This window comes from Bos indicus, chromosome 24 (assembly GCF_029378745.1).
Source record: "Bos indicus isolate NIAB-ARS_2022 breed Sahiwal x Tharparkar chromosome 24, NIAB-ARS_B.indTharparkar_mat_pri_1.0, whole genome shotgun sequence".
Taxonomy (NCBI): domain Eukaryota; kingdom Metazoa; phylum Chordata; class Mammalia; order Artiodactyla; family Bovidae; genus Bos; species Bos indicus.
The window spans coordinates 23,185,329-23,206,982 of NC_091783.1; the positions used below are offsets into that span (position 1 = coordinate 23,185,329).

Sequence of the window (21,654 nt, forward strand, 5' to 3'; positions counted from 1 at the left end):
GCAATTTACTATGTGTGTCATATACCCTGCAAATTGAATCTCCAAAATACACTCTGAGTTGAATAATACATGACACTGGCTTGAAATGACAGGAAATAGGCTCAGTACAATTGCTGGGGCATCTGTGTCCATCCCAGGCTTTTGTCCACCCAGTCTGCTGCTGCAACGCCAAGCCAGACCTCCCTTCGCATTCTCAGAGCTGAATAAGGGGGGCCATCCATATGGGGAAAGTCACTGCAGAATTGCTGGCTTTCGTGGGACAGCCTCGGGCTGACTCATCCAGTCAAGCCAGGGCTTGGCAGACCCAGCCCCACACTGTTCATCAGTTACGACGAAATTGCACTATGTACAATTCCAGGGTCTCTCCAGTTCATATTTAAAGAAATAGTCGTTAGACGCTGGATGATCTGCCCCATGTAAATTGTTACCCTGAAATTTACAAGAGATAACATTTCAGAGTGAAAAAGGGAATGAGATCAGTCTAGGATAGCGGTTGAGGGAATGAGTTTTAAAGGTCAGACACTGGTGTGAATCTTGCCTCCACTTGGACAAGCTGTGCGATTTCTGGCAAGTTCCAAACTATAATTTCTCTAAACTTCAGTTTCTTCATTTGCCTTTAAAACCAGGACCGTAACTAACTTGCTTTGCATTCATATCCCCGGTGCCCGGCATATTATCTGGCACATAGAAGGTACTGAAAAGTCCTGGATGATTCAAGATTTTTCTGGAATTGTTTTTCTTAACTGCTTGATCCATACTCAGTCATTTCCCATTCTTTGTGATCTCATGGACTGTAGCCAGCCAGGCTCCTCTGTCCATGGGATTCTCCAGGCAAGAATACTGGAGTGGGTTGCCATGTCCTCCTCAAGGAGAATCTTCCCAACCCAGTGATGGAACCCACGTCGCTTGCTTCTGTTTTATTGGCTGGTGGATTCTTTACTGCCATGCCACCTGGGAAGCCCACTGCTTGTTACAGCTACTGATGTAACAGCCAGCAGAAGCAGTCCTGGTGCACAGCCCTCTGTATCAAGCCACTCTTGTGCCTTCCTTCTAGTCTCTAGAGGACCTAGGGGAGAAGGAGGAAACTGGGCTTTTAGTGTTTGGCCTGCTGTGCCTGATGCCCAGCCAGCAGGCTCATCATGACACTTCAGCTTGTTTTGTGCAACTCAAATCTCCTTCCTCAAAGAAGGTATTTTGCACAGCCAGAGCTGCATATTTTGAAACATTTTACTTGTATATTTGTAGAATTGTATACGTGTAGAATGGACGGAGGAGCCTGGTGGGCTGCAGTCCATGGGGTCGGGAAGAGTCGGACATGACTGAGCGATTTCACTTTCACTTTTCACTTTCATGCATCGAAGAAGGAAATGGCAACCCACTCCAGTATTCTTGCCTTGAGAATCCCAGGGATAGGGGAGCCTGGTGGGCTGCTGTCTATGGAGTCGCACAGAGTCAGACACGACTAAAGCGACTTAGCAGCAGCAGCAGCAGAAATTTGTAGTGTGTCTGTTGTGTTCTTCTCAGTTTGATAGCATGATTCTCACATAAATATGGGTCTATTCATTTGCATGGTTGTATTTGTATTGCACATAAGTATGTACAATTTTCCTTTCTTTCATGTTTAATTATATGTTAATCAGTCAGAACTATCTTGATCCATATACTCTCTATTTTCTAAGTCTAGTTGATTTACAATATTAATTCAGGTGTACAATCTAGTGAGTCACTATTTTAACAGGCTGTACTCCATTTAAAGTTCAAAATAGTGGCTATATTCCCTTGTGCTGTACAATATATCCTTGTTAGTTACCTATTTTATACGTAATAGTTTGTATCTCTTAATCCTGTACCCCTATTTTGTGCCTCCCCATATCCTCTCTTCACTGATAACCACAAGTTTGTTCTCTGTGAGTCAGTTTCTGTTTTGTTAAATACATTTATTTTTTAGATTCCACATATAAGTGGTAATATAGATTCTCTGTCTTGCTCCATCTAACTTATTTCACTAAGCATAATACTCACTAGATCCATCCACATTTATTGCAGGTGGCAGAATTCCATCATGTTTTATGTCCAAGTAATATTCCACTGTATATATATATCACATCTGCTGAAGCCACTCATCTGCTGATGGACACTTAGGTTGCTCCCATGCCGTGGCTATTGTAAATGGTGCTTCTGAGAACACTGGGTGCAGGTTTCATTTTGAACTAGTGTTTTCCTTTTCTTCCTTTACCCAGGAGTGGAACTGCTGGATCATATGGTCGCTCTGTTTTTAGTTTTTTGAGAAACCTCCATACTATTTTCCACAGTGGCTGCACCAACGTATATTCCCATTAACAGTGTACCAAGGTTCCCGTTCCTCCACATCAACACCAACAGTTGGTATTTGCCATCTTTTGGGGGATAGCCGTTTTGACCAGTGTGAGGCGACGCCTCACTGTGGATTTGCTTTGCATTTCCCTAATGATTAGTGATGTCGGGCATCTTTTCATGTGCTTGTTTACCATCTATATATTTTCTTCGGAGAAATATCTATTTGGATCTTTGTCCATTTGTAATTGATTTTTTTGTTGCTATTGTTGAGTTATATGCGGTGTTTATGTATTTTGGATATTAGTCCCTTATTAGTCATATCAGTTGCAAATGTTTTTCTCACATTCAGCGGTTTGTCTTCACTTTGTCAAAGGTTTTCTTTGCTGTGCAAAAGCTTTTAAGTTTAACTTGATCTCATTTGTTTAGATACTACCTTTTTTTCTATAGATCTATCCATTTCTAACATCTGATCAAGGAGAAAGGTGGAGAGAATAAATACTCTGGGAAATAAAAGCAAGGCAATGAGAACAGGCAAGGGTACTACACAATGCCAGTATTTGAAAAACAGACAAGCGCTTATTATTCTACCCACTTTTATTTCATAGTTCCTCTTCAATTAATGCCTAAACTCTAAAAAGACGAAGTCTTAGTTGTCTTTTTAGTTTCTATGTTACCCCACATAATGCCTTTGCTTTATTTTGTAGGTTCATCATTTGCAATGAGGGCTGTTAATACATATAAACTCATAGGAAAGGGTCTGCCCTGCAACTGAGTCCCACAGCTGAGTTGGCAGTGAGCATAAGGGCATGACAGGAAGCGCTCCCAGGGGCTCTACCTGGGGCATGAAGCTGATAGCATCTCCCAGCTCTTAGGAGGACCTTGGGAGTATTTGTACACCACTCCTCTTTTGTGCTTTCCCTTCCTTAAGTCTTCTTGCCTCTACCCTGGATAAACCCTAAAAACCTTGAATTTGCCACTTCCTTCCAACTTACCCCATCTTTTCCATTATTGCCTCTACCCATATTCCCTTTCTCTATCTCGTTCTTTGACTACTTTAATACACCCCACAGAAAATCTCACACTGGCAACTTCTCTCTTCCTTTTGCCATGTTCTAAGATCTTCTCTAGGTCTGGACATCTCTTTAGAACTTATCTGTCAGTCTGTCCCTGTTCCAGGTCCTCACATCTCTGCAAAGTGGCAATTGGTGGTATTAGATGACTATGTTAAACATAGGAAAAGTGGAAAGAGTTCTCTTTATTGACTGGTTCAAGTTTTCACTTGCTCTTTATAACCTACTGTGTTCTCCTAGCAAGCTATTAATTTCTCCATGCCTCTGTTTTCAGTCATTAATTTTTCATCCCTTTTTCATGCCCTCCAATCACAGCACCTTCCTTTGGCTGAATCTAGCATAAAGCCAGCTGACACAGCATCCAGAGAACTACGTGCTGCAGGTCTTGGCAACTGTGCTATAGAAAAGAACATGGAGAGGCCTCAGAAGGCAAGCCAGCCCTGGACCAGCATGCAGGACTGATCATGCTTGTTTAGTAGGTGTCTCCCCTCTAAGAATGTGAGTTTCCTAGAGCCAGGAGCTGCATTTCTTTGACTTTGCATCCCCTGCTCATTTCATAGGACTTCAAATAGAATACAAGCTTAATCAATGTCTATGGGTGGACTTGTTAGTGAAAGTGAATCATTTCCAGAAAGCATGTTTTCACTTTTATCCAGATAGATCTGCCTCGTTAGGGGTCCATGCTGCCAGTAGTGGGTCCTGGTGAACGTGTAGTGTGGTGAAGAGGAGACTGGAGAAAAGACCAACTAAAAATTATTCACAATTTTTCAAAAACTCTTACTAACCTGGACAGAGGGCAGATTAGTTTGATAGCACAAAATGGTAATGAGATTTTAGAGAGCGTAGGATGTTGAGAGACAACTGGGTGGGATGGGACAGAGTCATGGGCCTGGACAGACAAACGGCATGAGTTCCTGATGTTACAGGATAGTGTAGGGAAAGAGGCACTGCCATGAAAATGAATCTACAAACCGTGAAAGTGAAATCGCTCAGTCATGTCGGACTCTTTGCGAGCCTATGGACTGTAGCCTACCAGTCTCCTCAGTCTATGGAATTTTCCAGGCAAAAATACTGGAGTGGGTTGCCATTTCCTTCTCTAGGGGATATTCCTGACCCAGGGATTGAACCCAGGTCTCCTGCATTGCAGGCAGATGCTTTACCATCTGAGCTACCAGGGAACCCATGAAGCTGGTATCAAAGATAAAACCACATTAAATTCACTGTGGCAACCCATTCCAGTATTCTTGCCTGGGAAATTGCATGGACAGAGGAGCCTGGCAGGCTACAGTCCTTAGGGTTGCAAAGAGTCAGAAACAGCTGAGTGACTAACACTCGCAGCATTTATTGCCTTGGATCAACCTCGTAAGTTCCCCCTCGCCCTACCCTCATTTGTTATATTCTTCTCTGCAGCAAGATACTCTATCCTGTGTTTACAACAGTACCTGGCAGGGGAATATGTGTTGAGTGAACATTATGTAGAGGGAAAGGAAGTTTAAGTGCAGAACCATATTTACATGTAGGTTCACTTTAATCCGGAAGCCAGAATTATAAAAACACGTGTAGCTAGCAATCTTTTTGTACTATTTTTCTGTTAAAAACAGTCACACTTTGTCTCTGAGGAATCATTAAAAGTAGTCACCAGAGGCTCTCTCCCTGGGCCCTTGGAGAAACAGGAAACTAACATGAGAATTTTCAAAGTTTGTAAAACAGCATGGCCTGTAATAGATCTCTGGCAACTATCAGGGACCGATAGCCAAAAAAGGTCTTACTAGGGACTTCCCTGGTGGCTCAGATGGTAGAATGTCTGCCTACAATGCAGGAAACCCAGGTTTGATCCCTGGGTTGGAAGATCCTCTGGAGAAAGAAATGGCAACCCATTCCAGTACTCTTGCCTGGAGAATCCTGTGGACAGATTCTTGTGGGCTACAGTCTGTGAGTTCGCAAAGAGTTGGACATGACTGAGCGACTTCACTTATGTATTTCCCACTTGTGATAAAACACCAATCTGCTCTATGTCTCATCTTCAAGGGCAAAATGCAACTGATGGCCAGCCCTGAGCTTGTTTAAAGGACAGCAATGTTCCTGGAAGTGACCACTTCTTTCACTAGGATGAGTTCTGAGGAGGAAGCCTCATCACCCTGCTCAGGAATTCACAGCTGAGAAAACTGAGCTGAGTCATCCCATCGGGGAACAGCAGCTCTGCGCACCACATGGAGACCTGTGCTCTAGCCACACCTGCCACATCACCACGTGACCGCAATTCCATGGACCAAACAAGGAGAAGAATAAGGGGCCAGCCCCTTTCCAGCCCCGCCACCCAGCTCAAGAAGAAAAGGACATCAATGATCTCTTTCTTTTCCAAGGTCTCTTGGAATCTGAGGCTCCAGAAGCAGGAACCTCTGAAGAATGTGTTTTGCATCTTGGCAGAGACAGGCTGGGACCCCAGTGTTAAAGAGTGTTATATGGCGATGAGAGGCCTGGGAATCATGACCTGTGAGACCCCAGACAAGGCAAGAAAGTATAAGAAGATTGTTCTAGACCTGCTGGTTCATGGTCTGTATGACCTGGTGAGTTCTGAAGTAATCCACCAGAGCATGAAGATCCTGACACCATCGTCCTAGGCAAGATGCAGGGGAAAGGCCTGAGCTCCTCCTCCTTAGACATCACCCTCCAGACCAGGGCTTTGCTTGATGACGAGAATGACAGCCTGAGATAATTGACCTTTGTCTTGTTTGGACAACTGGTTACCCTTGCTGGACGGAAATGGAGGACGTTCTTCACCCATCAGGTGAATCTGACTTGGGAATCCCTCCTGTCCCACTTATAGGACAGGAATCCCCAGGTGGCCAAGGCTTGCAAAACAACCTTTTGAGCCTGTTCTCCATATCTGAGATAAACCAAGGACTACAGCTTCCAGAATTAGGAAGGTCAAAGGAACCCTAAACTCTGCCTGCAGCTGAGCCCCTACCATCCAGAGCTCCTGCAGTTCTATGCAAATAAAATCCTGTAAACACAGAGAGACAGGGAGATTGGTCCAGTGAGCTGAGCGCATGGCTGGGGGCTGATAGTCCCCCTCTTTTAACCCTTTGGAGGCTCTGTTGCCTCTGGTGATTGTGATAGAAAATGGGATGTTGGGAGACCAGTTGATGGCAAATGTAAGACCATGGAATTGTATAATTGTATCCAAAGTAAATTCTAAATAGCTTATGTCTCATTTTCTTCCATACATATTTGATGATAAGGTGCGTCCTTTCTTTAAAACATTTAAAGTACATGTGGATTCAGTGCTTTTGTTCTCAGCGTTTTTCTTCTTAAGGATATTTCTGTCACCAACCTTTCTTTTCAATTTTTAAGGCTCAGGAGAATATTACCTGAAGTTTTTTTTTTTTTTTTTAATCTGCTATTGATCCTTTGCCATTTGCTATTAAAACCTTTTTCTGGCAAGATCTATTTAAAGTTAGCCAAAATTTAGTGTGGAGGGCAATTTTTAGCTGCTTATCATCTTTGACAGTCAGTGCCTCCAAGATCATTCCAAACAAGAGCTAATAAAGAGAAAAAAAAAATTGAAAAAAAAAAAGTCACCAGAAAACATTATTTTAACCTTCTTTAGCTTTGTGTGTGTGTGTGTGTGTGTGTGTGTGTGTGCACATGCATGCGTTCGTTCTCTCAGTCTCTTCAGTTGTGTCTGACTCTTTGCAGCTCTATGGACTGTAGCCCACCAGGCTCCTTGTCCACGGGATTCTCCAGGTAAGAACACTGGAGTGGATTCTTGACCCACCAAGCCACCTGAGAAGCCCCTTCTTTAGCTTCAGTTCAGTTCAGTCGTTCAGTCGTGTCCGACTCTTTGCGACCCCATGAATCGCAGCACGCCAGGCCTCCCTGTCCATCAACAACTCCCGGAGTTCACTCAGACTCAAGTCCATCGAGTCAGTGATGCCATCCAGCCATCTCATCCTCTGTCGTCCCCTTCTCTTCCTGCCCACAATCCCTCCCAGCATCAGAGTCTTTTCCAATGAGTCAACTCTTTGCATGAGGTGGCCAAAGTACTGGAGTTTCAGCTTTAGCATCATTCCTTACAAAGAAATCCCAGGGCTGATCTCCTTCAGAATGGACTGGTTGGATCTCCTTGCAGTCCAAGGGTCTCTCAAGAGTCTTCTCCAACACCACAGCTCAAAAGCATCAATTCTTCGGTGCTCAGCCTTCTTCACAGTCCAACTCTCACATCCATACATGACCACAGGAAAAACCATAGCCTTGACTAGATGAACCTTTGTTGGCAAAGTAATGTCTCTGCTTTTCAATATGCTATCGAGGTTGGTCATAACTTTTCTTCCAAGGAGTAAGCATCTTTTAATTTCATGGCTGCAGTCACCATCTGCAGTGATTTTGGAGCCCAAAAAAATAAAGTCTGACACTGTTTCCACTGTTTCCCCATCTATTTCCCATGAAGTGATGGGACTGGATGCCATGATCTTCATTTTCTGAATGTTGAGCTTTAAACTCACTTTTTCACTCTCCACTTTCACTTTCATCAAGAGGCTTTCTAGTTCCTTTTCACTTTCTGCCATAAGGGTGGTATCATCTGCATATCTGAGGTTATTGATATTTCTCCTGGCAATTTTGATTCCAGCTTGTGCTTCTTCCAGTCCAGTGTTTCTCATGATGTACTCTGCCTATAAGTTAAATAAGCAGGATGACAATATACAGCCTTGACGTACTCCTTTTCCTATTTGGAACCAGTCTGTTGTTCCATGTCCAGTTCTAACTGTTGCTTCCTGACCTGCATACAGATTTCTCAAGAGGCAAGTCAGGTGGTCTGGTATTCCCATCTCTTGAAGAATTTTCCAAAGTTTATTGTGATCCACACAGTCAAAGGCTTTGGCATAGTCAGTAAAGCAGAAATAAATGTTTTTCTGAACTCTCTTGCTTTTTCCATGAGCCACCGGATGTTGGTAATTTGATCTCTGGATCCTCTGCCTTTTCTAAAACCAGCTTGAACATCAGGAAGTTCACGGTTCACATATTGCTGAAGCCTGGCTTGGAGAATTTTGAGCATTACTTTACTAGTATGTGCTGCTGCTGCTAAGTTGCTTCAGTCGTGTCCAACTCTGTGCGACCCCATAGATGGCAGCCCATCAGGCTCCCCTGTCCCTGGGATTCTCCAGGCAAGAACAGTGAAGTGGGTTGCCATTTCCTTCTCCAATGAATGAAAGTGAAAAGTGAAATTGAAGTCGCTCAGTCATGTCCGACTCTTAGCGACCCCATGGACTGCAGCCTACCAGGCTCCTCCATCCATGGGATTCTCCAGGCAACAGTACTGGAGTGGGGTGCCATGAGTGCAATTGTGCGGTGGTTTGAGCATTCTTTGGCATTGCCTTTCTTTGGGATTGGAATGAAAACTGACTTTTTCCAGTCCTGTGGCCACTGCTGAGTTTTCCAAATTTGCTGGCATGTTGAGTGCAGCACTTTCACAGCATCATCTGTCAGGATTTGGAATGGCTCAACTGGAATTCCATCACCTCCACTAGCTTTGTTTTTAGTGATATGCCTTCTAAGGCCCACTTGACTTCACATTCCAGGATGTCTGGCTCTAGGTCAGTGATCATCAACCACCCTGATTATCTGGGTCATGAAGATCTTTTTTGTACAGTTCTTCTGTGTATTCTTGCCACCTCTTCTTAATATCTTCTGCTTCTGTTAGGTCCATACCATTTCTGTCCTTTATTGAGCCCATCTTTGCATGAAATGTTCCCTTGGTATCTCTAACTTTCTTGAAGAGATCTCTAGTCTTTCCCATTCTGTTGTTTTCCGCTATTTCTTTGCATTGATTGCTGAGGAAGGCTTTCTTAGCTCTTCTTGCTATTCTTTGGAACTCTGCATTCAGATGCTTATATCTTTCCTTTTCTCCTTTGCTTTTCACTTCTCTTCTTTCACAGCTATTTGTAAGGCCTCCCCAGACAGCCATTTTGCTTTTTTGCATTTCTTTTCCGTGGGGATGGTCTTGATCCCTGTCTCGTGTACAATGTCACGAACCTCATTCCATAGTTCATCAGGCACTCTATCTATCAGATCTAGGCCCTTAAATCTATTTCTTTAGCTTAGGAAAAGGTAAATGGGAAAATTTAGCTTAAATCTCATACCCTAGATATATTGTTCTTTATGTCTATGACACATTATATATTCACCAATTACATTTTCCTTTCATTTCTGCTGAGTAAGCCATATCTTGCTCATTCCATTACTTCTGGTTTGGTCATGTGATTTGTTTTGGCCGATGGAATGTGAGCAGGTGTGATATGCAGTCGTCCCTTTGTATCCACTAGGAGTTGGTTCCAGGACTCCCTCAGATATCAAAATCCAAGGATGCTCAAGTTCTTTGTATAAAATGGGTAATATTAATACAGTTGGCCACCTATGGTTTCTGGGTCCACCATACCAGGGCCAACTGAACTGCACATCAGAGCACATCTTCAAATACGCTCATTTAGTGTTGGTTTTGTTCCTTTTATGCCCACCCTTTACTTGAACAGAACATGACCCAGAGAGTAGTTGTCTTTGAACTGGGTTCCAAAATAAGAAAACTAAGAAGAACCGAACAGAACCTGTCAGAGCCACAGCTGACTTGCTGACCTCAGATATTTGAACAAAAAGTAAGCATTTGCCATTGTAAAGTAATAAGGTCTATGTATTTGATCATTATTGCTGCAGTAACAAATTAACGCCAACTTTGCAGCATAAACAGCACAAATTTATCTTATAGTTCTATAGATGAAGTCCAACATGAGTCTAACTGGTTAAAATCAAGGTGTTGGCAGGGCGAGGTCCATTTCTGGAGGTTTTAGGGGAGAATCTGTTTCTTTGCCTTGTCCAGCTTCTAGAGGTGGTTCATATCCCTTGGTTGGTGGTTTCCTTCCAACTTCTTAAGAGCCAATGACATTGTATCTATTTTCCCACAGCTACATCTCCCAGCTGATTCTTTTTCTGCCTTCCTCTTTCACTTTTAAGTATTCTTATGATTTCATTGGGCTCATTCACTGAATTTGGATGGTCTCTGAAACTTAAAGGTCAGCTGCATAGCAACCTTAATTTCCATTTGTCCTGTAACCTTAACATATTCACAAATTCTAAGGATTATGACAGGGATATCTTTGGGGGCAATTATTTTGCAGTGTGGGTATCATGCTCAAGGATGATACTACTAAGATAGCAGAGAACTAGCAACTACTTTGTAAATGTAGATAAAACAGTGACTTCCTGTGGTTGCTTGAAATCAAAAGAGAAAACATACAAGCAGAGTCATGTTGACTCTGATGGTCTGGCTCCATTGTCTTATACTGACCCTAGCTGTGGGACCCTGGGCAAGTCATTTGATTTATTTCACTCTCAGTTCCTTTACTTTTAACATGGAAATACTCAACATTGATTCTGTTTATCTTTCAGGGTTACTAGGATCAAATGAAATAAAGTAGTATAAGGATATCTCTCTCTCTCTATATATATATATGTATTCCATTTTTTCTTCTTTATTATGGCTGAATAATATACCATTGTGTGTGTGTGTGTGTGTGTATACACACATGATATTTTTATATCCGTTAATCAGTTGGTGAACACTTAGATTGTTTACATATCTTGGCTCTTTTTTTAAATCGAAGTATAGTATAAGGCTTCCCTGGTGGCTCAGAGGATAAAGCGTCTGCTTGCAATGCAGGAGACCCGGATTCGATCCCTGGGTTGGGAAGATCCCCTGGAGAAGGGAATGGCAACCCACTCCAGTATTCTTGCCTGGAGAACCCCATGGACAGAGGAGCCTGGCGGGCTATAGTCCACAGGATCGCAAAGAGTCGGACACGACTGAGTGACTTCACTAATGCTTTGTAATAGTTTCTGTACAGCATAAATTATAGGTGTACAGTGCAGTAATTCACAGTTTTAAGGGTTATATTACAATTATGCTTATTATAAAATATTGGCTATATTTCCTATATTGTCAAATATATCCTTGTAGTTTATTTTATACCTAATAGTTTGTACCTGTTACTCTGCTACTCCTGTGTTATTTACCTCTCTTCCCTCTCCCCACTGGTAACCACTAGTTTGTTATCTGTATCTGTGAGTCTTTTTTGTTCTATTCACTAGTTTATAGTATTTTTTTTAGATTCTACATATAAGTGATATCATACAGCATTTGTCTTTCTCTGTCTGACTTATTTCACTTATCATAATACCCTCCAAGTCCATCTATGTCGCTGTATATGTAAAAATTCGTTTCTGATGGTTGAGTAATATATATTTATACCACAGCTTATTTATGCAATCATCTGTTGTTAGATGCTTAGGCTGCTTCCATTTGTCTGCAATTGTAAATAATGTTTCCAATATCTTTTAGAACTAGTGTACGACTTCATTCTTTTTTCTCTGTAATAGGGTATATAGGTTGGTAATAGGGTCATCAGATTCAATTTTGCCCTGAATAGTCTTTTACGTGGACTATGACTTCTGTGTCTATGCATGTATATTTGTGTGCTTTTAACTATGCTGTGACTATACATTCAGCTAACTTACCTTTCCAGTGAAACAGTACTGCAGGTTTCAAAGATGCATACCATCTTCATTTCTTCACCAGTGAGGACTATTAACAAATAGTAATAAATGGGTAAAATTAAGATATTGTTTTTTAGTCACTACGTCACGTCCAACTCTCTTGTGACCCCGTGTAGCTCTCCAGGCTCCTCTGTCCATGGGAATTCCCAGGCAAGAATACTGGAGTGGGTTGCTATTTCCTTCCCCAGGGTATCTTCCCAACCCAGCAAGGGGACCCATATCTCCTGCATTGCAGGTGGATTCTTTACCACCGAGCAACCAGGGAAACCATCAAAATTAAGATACCAATTTCCATTAATGAAAACTCCCATGTTTTCAGAGAGATATGTATATGCTTATGTCTGTTTTTGTTTTATATTATACAATTTTTCTTTTATTTAGCCTTCCATATTATATCACAGCATGGTCTTGGCATTCTAAGTTTTTGGTTTCATAGGTTTTTTGAGAAGAACCTCACAAACAGAATGATATATAAAATTGCTTTCTCCTTTTTTGGGGGGTTCAGCTTGGTGCTGATCCCCCTAGCCAGTTCCTAAGGCTTCCCTGGCTAAGTAGCAGCTGTCTCTGCCAATGGCAGCTAGATGCTCTTCTTAATATTTTGGTATCTGAAGGATAGAAGAATTTATCTTACCATTATACATAGGTTCATGAGAGATCATACTTTTATAGATATTTGAAGAGTTTGTCTTTCTACATCTTTTATTCTTGCCTGCTTTCACGTGTTCTTTACTATTTAGATATGTTTTAGATACAATTTATTTAAATGTATTCTTGTGTGTTTTTACTGGTGTATATATACACAAGTTATATGTGCTGCTATTTCAGGTCAAATTATGATACTTGTCCAGTGACAGAGCCACATTTTTAATAAGCTGTTTTCAAGAGATCACAAATTTGGCTGAAAGCTGAATTTTTTCAGCAAAGCAGTGCATCAGAGAAAACTATCACTTGTAAAAACATTTTCATGTTTAGTACTGCTGCTGCTGCTGCTAAGTCGCTTCAGTTGTGTCCGACTCTGTGCGACCGCATAGATGGTAGTACAGGAGCTTACAATCATTCCATGAAAGTATGCTGTGCTATGCTAAGTACAAACGTGTGAATTAGTCCAAAGCATGGTAATAATAAAAAGTCCTATAATATACAAACTAAAAATTCAGAAGAACAAGAATGAAATTTCAGAGGTATACATGCCTTCCAAAATAAAAGGAGTTAATCATTCAGAGAAATAGTTATCTTGAAAATTCTGCTGCTGCTAAGTCGCTTCAGTAGTGTCCGACTCTGTGAGACCCCATAGATGGCAATTCAGTTCAGTTCAGTTCAGTCGCTCAGTTGTGTCCGACTCTTTGCGACCTCATGAATTGCAGCACGCCAGGCCTCCCTGTCCATCACCAACTCCCAGAGTTCACTCACTCACATCCATCGAGTCAGTGATGCCATCCAGCCATCTCATCCTCTGCCATCCCCTTCTCCTCCTGCCCCCAATCCCTCCCAGCATCAGAGTCTTTTCCAATGAGTCAACTCTTCGCATGAGGTGGCCAAAGTACTGGAGTTTCAGCTTCAGCATCATTCCTTCCAAAGAAATCCCAGGGCTGATCTCCTTCAGAATGGACTGGTTGGATCTCCTCGCAGTCCAAGGGACTCTCAAGAGTCTTCTCCAACACCACCTTTCAAAAGCATCAATTCTTCGGCACTCAGCCTTCTTCACAGTCCAACTCTCACATCCATACATGACCACAGGAAAAACCAAAGCCTTGACTTGACGGACCTTTGTTGGCAAAGTAATGTCTCTGCTTTTCAATATGCTATCTAGACAGCAATTAGTGCCTAGTAAAATGAAAGATCTCTATTCCCTTGTCCAGTTCTATTCTCTAAAACTACATATTCTAAAATAGTTTTTGTTTTGAAGTTCATTTTGATGTTAGCCATTATATTGATAGTTTATAAGACAATAACTGCCTAAGATAACAAGATATAATAATTATTATAATTAGTAATTATCAAACACAGTGCCTTTTAAACAAATTAAAATTGCAGGCATACACAATAGTATGTGTATGGTTGTATTATAATTAGTAATATCAACCAAAAGGGTATGCATTAAAAACAATAGGATGGTTGGGAAGAATGGAAAATGAGATTATGGGACGACAATAAAGGAATATGTAAATTAATAAATGAATCAAACAGGGGAGTATTTAATGTGGTATGAATTAAGGAGCATGATTAACTTAACCTCTGCACCAGGGGTTCAAAAATACTAATCTGTTTGCACTTCACCTTCTTTTGGAGGCAGTGTTTCAATTTAGGATGCAAATTATAATGACCTGAGGCTCTTCTAAATATGCCCACACTTGTACACAACCCCTAGATTTTGTGACTTGATCAGGCTGGGGGAGAAATTTGTTGTTGTTCAGTGGCTCAGTCATGTCCAGCTCCTTGCGATCCCATGGACTGCAGAACGCCAGGTTTCCCTGTCCTTCACCATCTCTCGGAGCTTGCTTAAACTCCTGTCCATTGAGTCGGTAATGCCATCCAACCATCTCACCCTCTGTTGTCCCCTTTTCCTCCTGCCTTCGATCTTTCCCAGCATCAGGGTCTTTTCTAATGAGTCAGCTCTTTGGATAGGTTGGCCAAAGTATTGGAGCTTCAGCGTTAGTTCCAATACTTTGGAGGAGAAATTAGGTATGTATATTTTTTGTGACTAAATATTATAAAGTGAACACATCTGTGTACAGTTAATCGAAAACATAAAACATCACAAACATCCCAGATGACCTTCTCTTTGTTAAAGTAGTACTTTTGAAAGCTCCAGATCTGATTCTAATGTTTCCATAGGATTAAGGACCATTCTTCTGGCTCATACTCAGGCTGATGCCTTCTTCTCTCATGGCTTTCTTTCGCTTGCATTTGTTTTTATTTATTTTGCAGTTTTCCAAGCATTCATAGTAAGTAGTGATGATCCATAAACCTTCTCAGTCCTTTTATCTTAAAAATGTATCTATTTTCTTGTTGATTGATAGATTTACTACATGTAGAATTATTATTTCAAATCATTTTCCACTCAAATTTGATAGCATTTTTCACTGTCTTTGAGCCTCTAATTTTGGTGAAATCAGTTTGATGTCATTTGTTGTACATATCTTTTTTTATTATCTCTTCCGTGGAAGTTTTATTGATTTCCTCTGAATCCTTGAAGCCCTGAAATTTCACTGATATGTATTAATATGTGCTTGATTCTGCTACCCAGCTCAATATCTGGTAGGTCCTTAAGTTAAAAATATTTGCATTATTTCTTTATTTCCTTCCCTTCACTAATCACTGACTCCTTCTAAGAATGCCTGGCATTCTGAAATTGAACCTCAATGTTGTAAAGAAAAAAATTACATATGTGTATTATATAAACTAAAATATATTTACATATAACAATTATATTCTACAGTATGAGAAATTTCTTAAACATAATATTTCCAATACTAACCTTGGTCTTAACTGGATTATTCCTTTATACAGTTCATTGACTAAGACTCCATAATCACATATTTTTTAATTTCACAAATTTATTCTCTGATAGTTCCCTTTTTAAAGAAATAACAGTCTATCCTTGTTTTCTGGATGCAGTATCCTCTTAAACTTCTCTGAATAAACAAGTGGAATATTTTAAACTTTCCTTTTTGTTCTGAAATTATTTCTGTTTCTTATAGGTTTAATTTTTTGTTTTATTCATTGTGATTTTTACCATTTTTGGTCTTCCTCCTTAGATAAAAATCTGTATTGAATAAAGGATTAGAAAGATTAATGATCCATTTACATAGAGAAGATGTCAGTTACTACTGCTTTGTAAGTTACTAAGCATGAACCCTTCTAGGTGACTGGGGACTTGCATAATTAGGCAAATAAAGAGGACTTTGAAAGTGAACCTGTTAGTTGCTCAGTCCTGTCTGACTTCTTGTGACCCCAACCCCATGGACTGTAGCCCACGAGGCTCCTCTGTCCATGAAATTCTCCAGGCAAGAATACTGAAGTGTGCAGCCATTCCCTTCCCCAGGGGATCTTCCCAACCTAGGGATTGAACCTGGGTCTTCTGCATCACTGGCAGATTCTTTACTGTCTGAGCCACCAGGAAAGCCCAGATTAAAACTCTTTAGTGCGTATATTTTTTTAGAGCTGTTTCTCCTCTTTCTTTCCTCAGCATCTGCTGTGTCTATCTAAATCCATTCTCCTAGCCTCTCTCTCTCGGGCTCCTATAGGAATGGTAGGTTTATTCCCTAGGCAGATCAACTCCCTCTTTTAGAAAGTTATTTTGCTCTGAGTTGGCTTAGTTAATTAAAACATTATTTCTTAATCATTTTAATTAAGGGGTCCATTCCAGCTTTTTGTGCTTGTTGAGTTGGAATTTGGAGCTAGTCCTTGGTTATCTTGGGGACAGAACTTTCATTTAGTGTTTAGGTCTAAGGTTTCTCCATCCTGTTTTACCCTTCAGTCTGATTCTTTTTATTAGCTAGGATTCCCTCAAACTTTCTTCCATACTGATGGCTCACATTTTTATTTTTAAATATTGTGATTTTCATTAAAAACATATATATACACATAATTGTGTGTATGTGTATATTTGTTGTTGTTCCATCGCTAAATCATGTCCGACTCTGTGACCCCATGACCTGAATCATACCAGGCTTCCCTGTCCTTCACTGTCTGCCTGAGTTGGCTCAAACTAGTGTCCATTGAGTCAGTGATGCCATCCAACCATCTCATCCTCTATTGTCTCCTTCTCCTCCTGCCCTCAATCTTTCCCAGCATCTTTCCCCAGGGTCTTTTCCTCAATCTTTTCCCAGGGTCTTTCCCCCAATCTTTCCCAGGGTCTTTTCCAATGAGTCAGCTCTTCACATCAGCTGGCCAAAGTATTGGGGCTTCAGTTACAGCACCAGTCCTTCCACTGAATATTCAGGGTTGATTTCCTTTAGGATCAACTGGTTTGATCTCTTTGCTGTCTAAAGGGACTCTCAGGAGTCTTCTCCAGCACTACAGTTAGAAAGCATCAATTCTTTGGTGCTCAGCCTTCTTTATGTCCACTCTCACATCCGTACATGACTACTGCAGAAAAACCACAGCTTTGACTATGAGTATGTATATATATATGTATGTGTGTGTGTGTGTATGTATGTATATGCTTAGTCGCTCAGTGATGTCCAACTCTTTGTGACCTCATGGACTGTAGCCCACCAGGCTCTTCTGTCCATGGGGATTTTCCAGGAAAGAATACTGCAGTGGGTTGCCATGCCCTTCTCCAGGGGATCTTCCCAAATGGGGGATTGAACCCAGGTCTCTTGCATTGCAAGTGGATTCTTTACAAACTGAGCCGCCACCAGGGAAGCCACACACACACACACACACACACACACACACATACATATATATATCTGAAGAGAAAGTGGACAGTGTTGTTTGCATAAATCTGACATCTTTCACTGGAAGTCCTGATGAGTATATAATAGATTTTCATTAATCAAAAGGAAAGTATATAGATATTGGAAAATTCTGTTATATCAGTGGCCATATTCAGTAAGTTTATTGCCTTAAACAGGACAATATACTGCTAAGAGAAAGCAATAGTGAAAATATCTGAGATATTTCAATGGAAAACTTAGAGATATTAAGTAAATAAACCCAAAATGATCTAATATATACAGTCAATGTGTTTTCAAGACAATAGACCAAGATTTTATAGCTATGGATATCTAATTATCTACTCATTCATTTGCCCATTTATTTCTCTTACTTTGTCCTGCTTTCCATCTCTCCAGCAAGTCTTAAAGCAATGATAAAAAGTGCTCAAGTATCTTAGGCTTCCAGATAGAGAAGAAGATAATGGCCCTAAGACTTTGCTGCCAAGTTGCTTCAGTCGTGTCCGACTCTGTGCGACCCCATGGACTGCAGCCTACCAGGCTTCTCCATCCATGGGATTCTCCAGGCAAGAACACTGGAGTGGGTTGCCATTTCCTTCTCCAATGCATGAAAGTGGAAAGTGAAAGTGAAGTCGCTTAGTCGTGTCCAACTCTTAGCGACCCCATGGACTGCAGCCCACCAGGCTCCTCCATCCATGGGATTTTCTGGGCAACAGTACTGGAGTGGGGTGCCATTGCCTTCTCCCTAAAACTCTTTAACTCAATATTTAAATTACACCAATAATTTATAATTCTTTTGTACCATGAATCCCTTTGGTAGTCTGATAAAACTTATGAACCCTTTTATGAATTAATATTTTTAAATGCATAAAATAAAACATACAGGATAACACTGGGAACTGAGTATATTGAAATATATTTGTTATAGTAACAAATTTGTTATATATTTCAAATTTCTGATGACTGTTCTGTCTCTTAATTAGTAACACCTTGTGATAATCAGATTATCGGTCTTTTCTAATAATTATTATCCACATAAAATAATACTGTTCTTCAGTCAGTTCAGTTCAGTTCAGTCATTCAGTCATGTCCGACTCTTTGGGACCCCATGAATCGCAGCACGCCAGGCCTCCCTGTCCATCACCAACTCCCAGAGTTCACTAAGACTCATGTCTATCGAGTCGGTGAGGCCATCCAGCCATCTCATCCTCTGTCGTCCCCTTCTCCTCCTGCTCCCAATCCCTCCCAGCATCAGAGTCTTTTCCAATGAGTCAACTCTTCACATGAGGTGGCCAAAGTACTGCAGTTTCAGCTTTAGCATCTTTCCTTCCAAAGAAATCCCAGGGCTGATTTCCTTCAGAATGGACTGGTTGGATCTCATTGCAGTCCAAGGGACTCTTTTTCATTAATTTCAGAGCTTTCTTACTTCCCTTTTTTCTTCAATCTTGACCTTTATTCTAATTTATTCTCTTGTTATTTTTCTAGCATATTTAATTGGAATATTATTAGTTTCCAGCTTTTCTTCTTATCAATATAAGAACATTAAGTCCATAAAAGTTCCTCTGAATAAATCTTTACTGCATCCCATATTTTTGATATGTAGTGATATTATTGTCCCAATGTATTTTTCTGTTTCTTTCAGGATTTAATCATTGACTGAAGAGTTATTTAATAGCATATTTCTAAAGGTTCAGTGAATGATCAAAGTTAGTTGTTGTCCCCCTCTCTAGAAACCACTTATTCCTGAAGTATATTCACATTGTGTTTTTTTTTTTTTTTTTTCATTTCATGGCTGCCACCACCATCTGCAGTGATTTTGGAGCCCAATAAAATAAAGTCTCTTATTGTTTCCATTGCTTCTCCATCTATTTGCTATGAAGTGATAGGATCAGATACATGATCTTCATTGTTTGAATGTTTTTAAGCCAGCTTTTTCACTCTCCTCTTTCACTTTCATCAAAAGGCTCTTTAGTTCTTCGCTTTCTGCCATAAGGGTGGTGCCATCTGCATATCTGATGTTATTGATATTTCTCCTGGCAATCTTGATTAAGCTTGTGCTTCATCCAGTCCAGCATTTCTCATGATGTATTCTGCATATAAGTTAAATAAGCAGGTGACAATATATAGCCTTGATGTACTCCTTTTCCTATTTGGAACTAGTCTGTTGTTCCATATCCGGTTCTAACTGTTGCTTCTTGACCTGCATACAGATTTCTCAGGAGGCCAGTCAGATGGTCTGGTATTCTCATCTCTTGAATTTTCCAGTTTGTTTTGATTGACACAGTCAAAGGCTTTGGCATAGTCAGTAAAGCAGAAGTTGATGTGTTTCTGGAACTCTCTTGCTTTTTCTATGATCCAACAAATCATAGAAAATTTGGTCTCTGGTTTCTCTGTCTTTTCTAAATCCAGCTTAAACACCTGGAAGTTCATGGTTCATGTACTGTTGAAGCCTGGCTTGGAGAATTTTGAGCATTATTTTGCTAGCTTGTGAGATGAGTGCAATTGTGCGGTAGTTTGAACATTCTTTGGCATTGCCTTTCTTTGGGATTGGAACAAAAATGGACCTGTGGTCCCTGCTGAGTTTTCTGAATTTGCTGGTATGTTGAGTGCAGGACTTTCACAGCATCATCTTTTAGGATTTGAAATAGCTCAATTGGAATTCCATCACCTCCACTAGCTTTGTTTGTAGTGATGTTTCCTAAGACCCACTTGACTTCCCATTCCAGGATGTCTGGCTCTAGGTGGGTGATCATACATACCATTGTGGTTATCTGGGTCATGAAGATCTTTTTTGTATACTTCTTCTGTGTATTCTTGCCACCTCTTCTTAATATCTTCTGCTTCTGTTAGGTCCATACTATTTCTGTCCTTTGTTGTGCCCATTTTTGCATAAAATATTCCCTTGGAATTTCTAATTTTCTTGAAGAGATCTCTAGTCTTTCCCATTCTATTGTTTTCCTCTATTTCTTTGCATTGATCACTGAGGAAGGCTTTCTTATTTCTTCCTTCTATTCTTTGGAACTCTGCAGTCAAATGGGTATATCTTTACCCTTCTCCTTTGCCTTTCACTTCTCTTCTTTTCTCAGCTATTTGTAAGGCCTCCTCTGACAACCATTTTGCCTTTTTGCATTCCTCTTTTTGAGGGATGGTCTTGATCCCTTCCTCCTGTACAATGTCATGAACCTCCGTCCACAGATCTTCAGGCACTCTGTCTATCAGCTCTAATCCCTTGAATCTATTTGTCACTTCCACCGTATAATCATAATGGATTTGATTTAGATCATACATGAATGGTCTAGTGGTTTCCTCTACTTTCTTCAATTTAAGTCTAAATTTTCAATAAGGAGTTCGTTATCTGAGCCACAGTTAGCTCCTGGTCTTATCTTTGCTGACTCTATAGAGCTTCTCCATCATTGGCTGAAAAGAATATAATCAATCTCATTTTGGTATTGACCATCTGGTGATATCCATGTGTAGAGTCTTCTTTTGTGTTGTTGGAAGAGGGTGTTTGCTATGACCAGTGCATTCTCTTGGCAAAACTCTGTTAGCTTTTGCCCTGTTTCATTTTGTACTCCAAGGCCAAACTTGCCTTTTACTCCAGGTATCTCTTGACTTCCTACTTTTGCATTCCAGTCCCCTATGATGAAAAGGACATCTTTCTTGGGTGTTAGTTCTAGAAGGTCTTGTATGTCTTTGCAGAACTGTTCAAATTCAGCTTCCTTAAAATTACTGGTTGGGACATAGACTTGGATATCTGTGATATTGAATGGTTTGCCTTGGATATGAAGAAAAGTTATGACAGCATATTAAAAAGCAGAGACATTACTTTGCTGACAAAGGCCCATCTAGTCAAAGCTATGGTTTTTCCACTAGTCATGTATGGATGTGAGAGTTGGACTATAAAGAAAGCTAAAGTGCTAAAGAATTGATGCTTTTGAACTGTGGTGTTGGAGAAGATTTTTGAGAGTCCCCTGGACTGCAAGGAGATCAAACTAGTCCATTCTAAAGGAAATCAGTTCTGAATATTCATTGGAAGGACTGATGCTGAAGCTGAAACTCCAATACTTTGGCCACCTAATGTGAAGAAAAGTCCCTGATGCTGGGAAAGGTTGAAGGCAGGAGGATAAGGGGATGACAGAGGATGAGATGGTTGGATAGCATCACTGACCTGATGGACATGTGTTTGAACAACTCTGGGAGTTGGTGATGGACAGGGAAGCCTGGCCTGCTGTACTCTTTGCCCTACAAAGAGTAGGACGCAA

The 21,654-nt window shown here is 40.6% G+C and overlaps 1 protein-coding gene across 1 annotated transcript; it reads left to right on the forward strand.

Moving 5' to 3' along the window:
• The first annotated feature begins 5,650 nt into the window (after positions 1-5,650).
• Positions 5,651-6,396, forward strand: LOC109577717 (protein maestro). The gene is given in 2 exon segments (XM_019986473.2): positions 5,651-5,992; positions 5,995-6,396. Coding segments are annotated over 2 exon segments (744 nt in total).
• Positions 6,397-21,654: the final 15,258 nt, after the last annotated feature.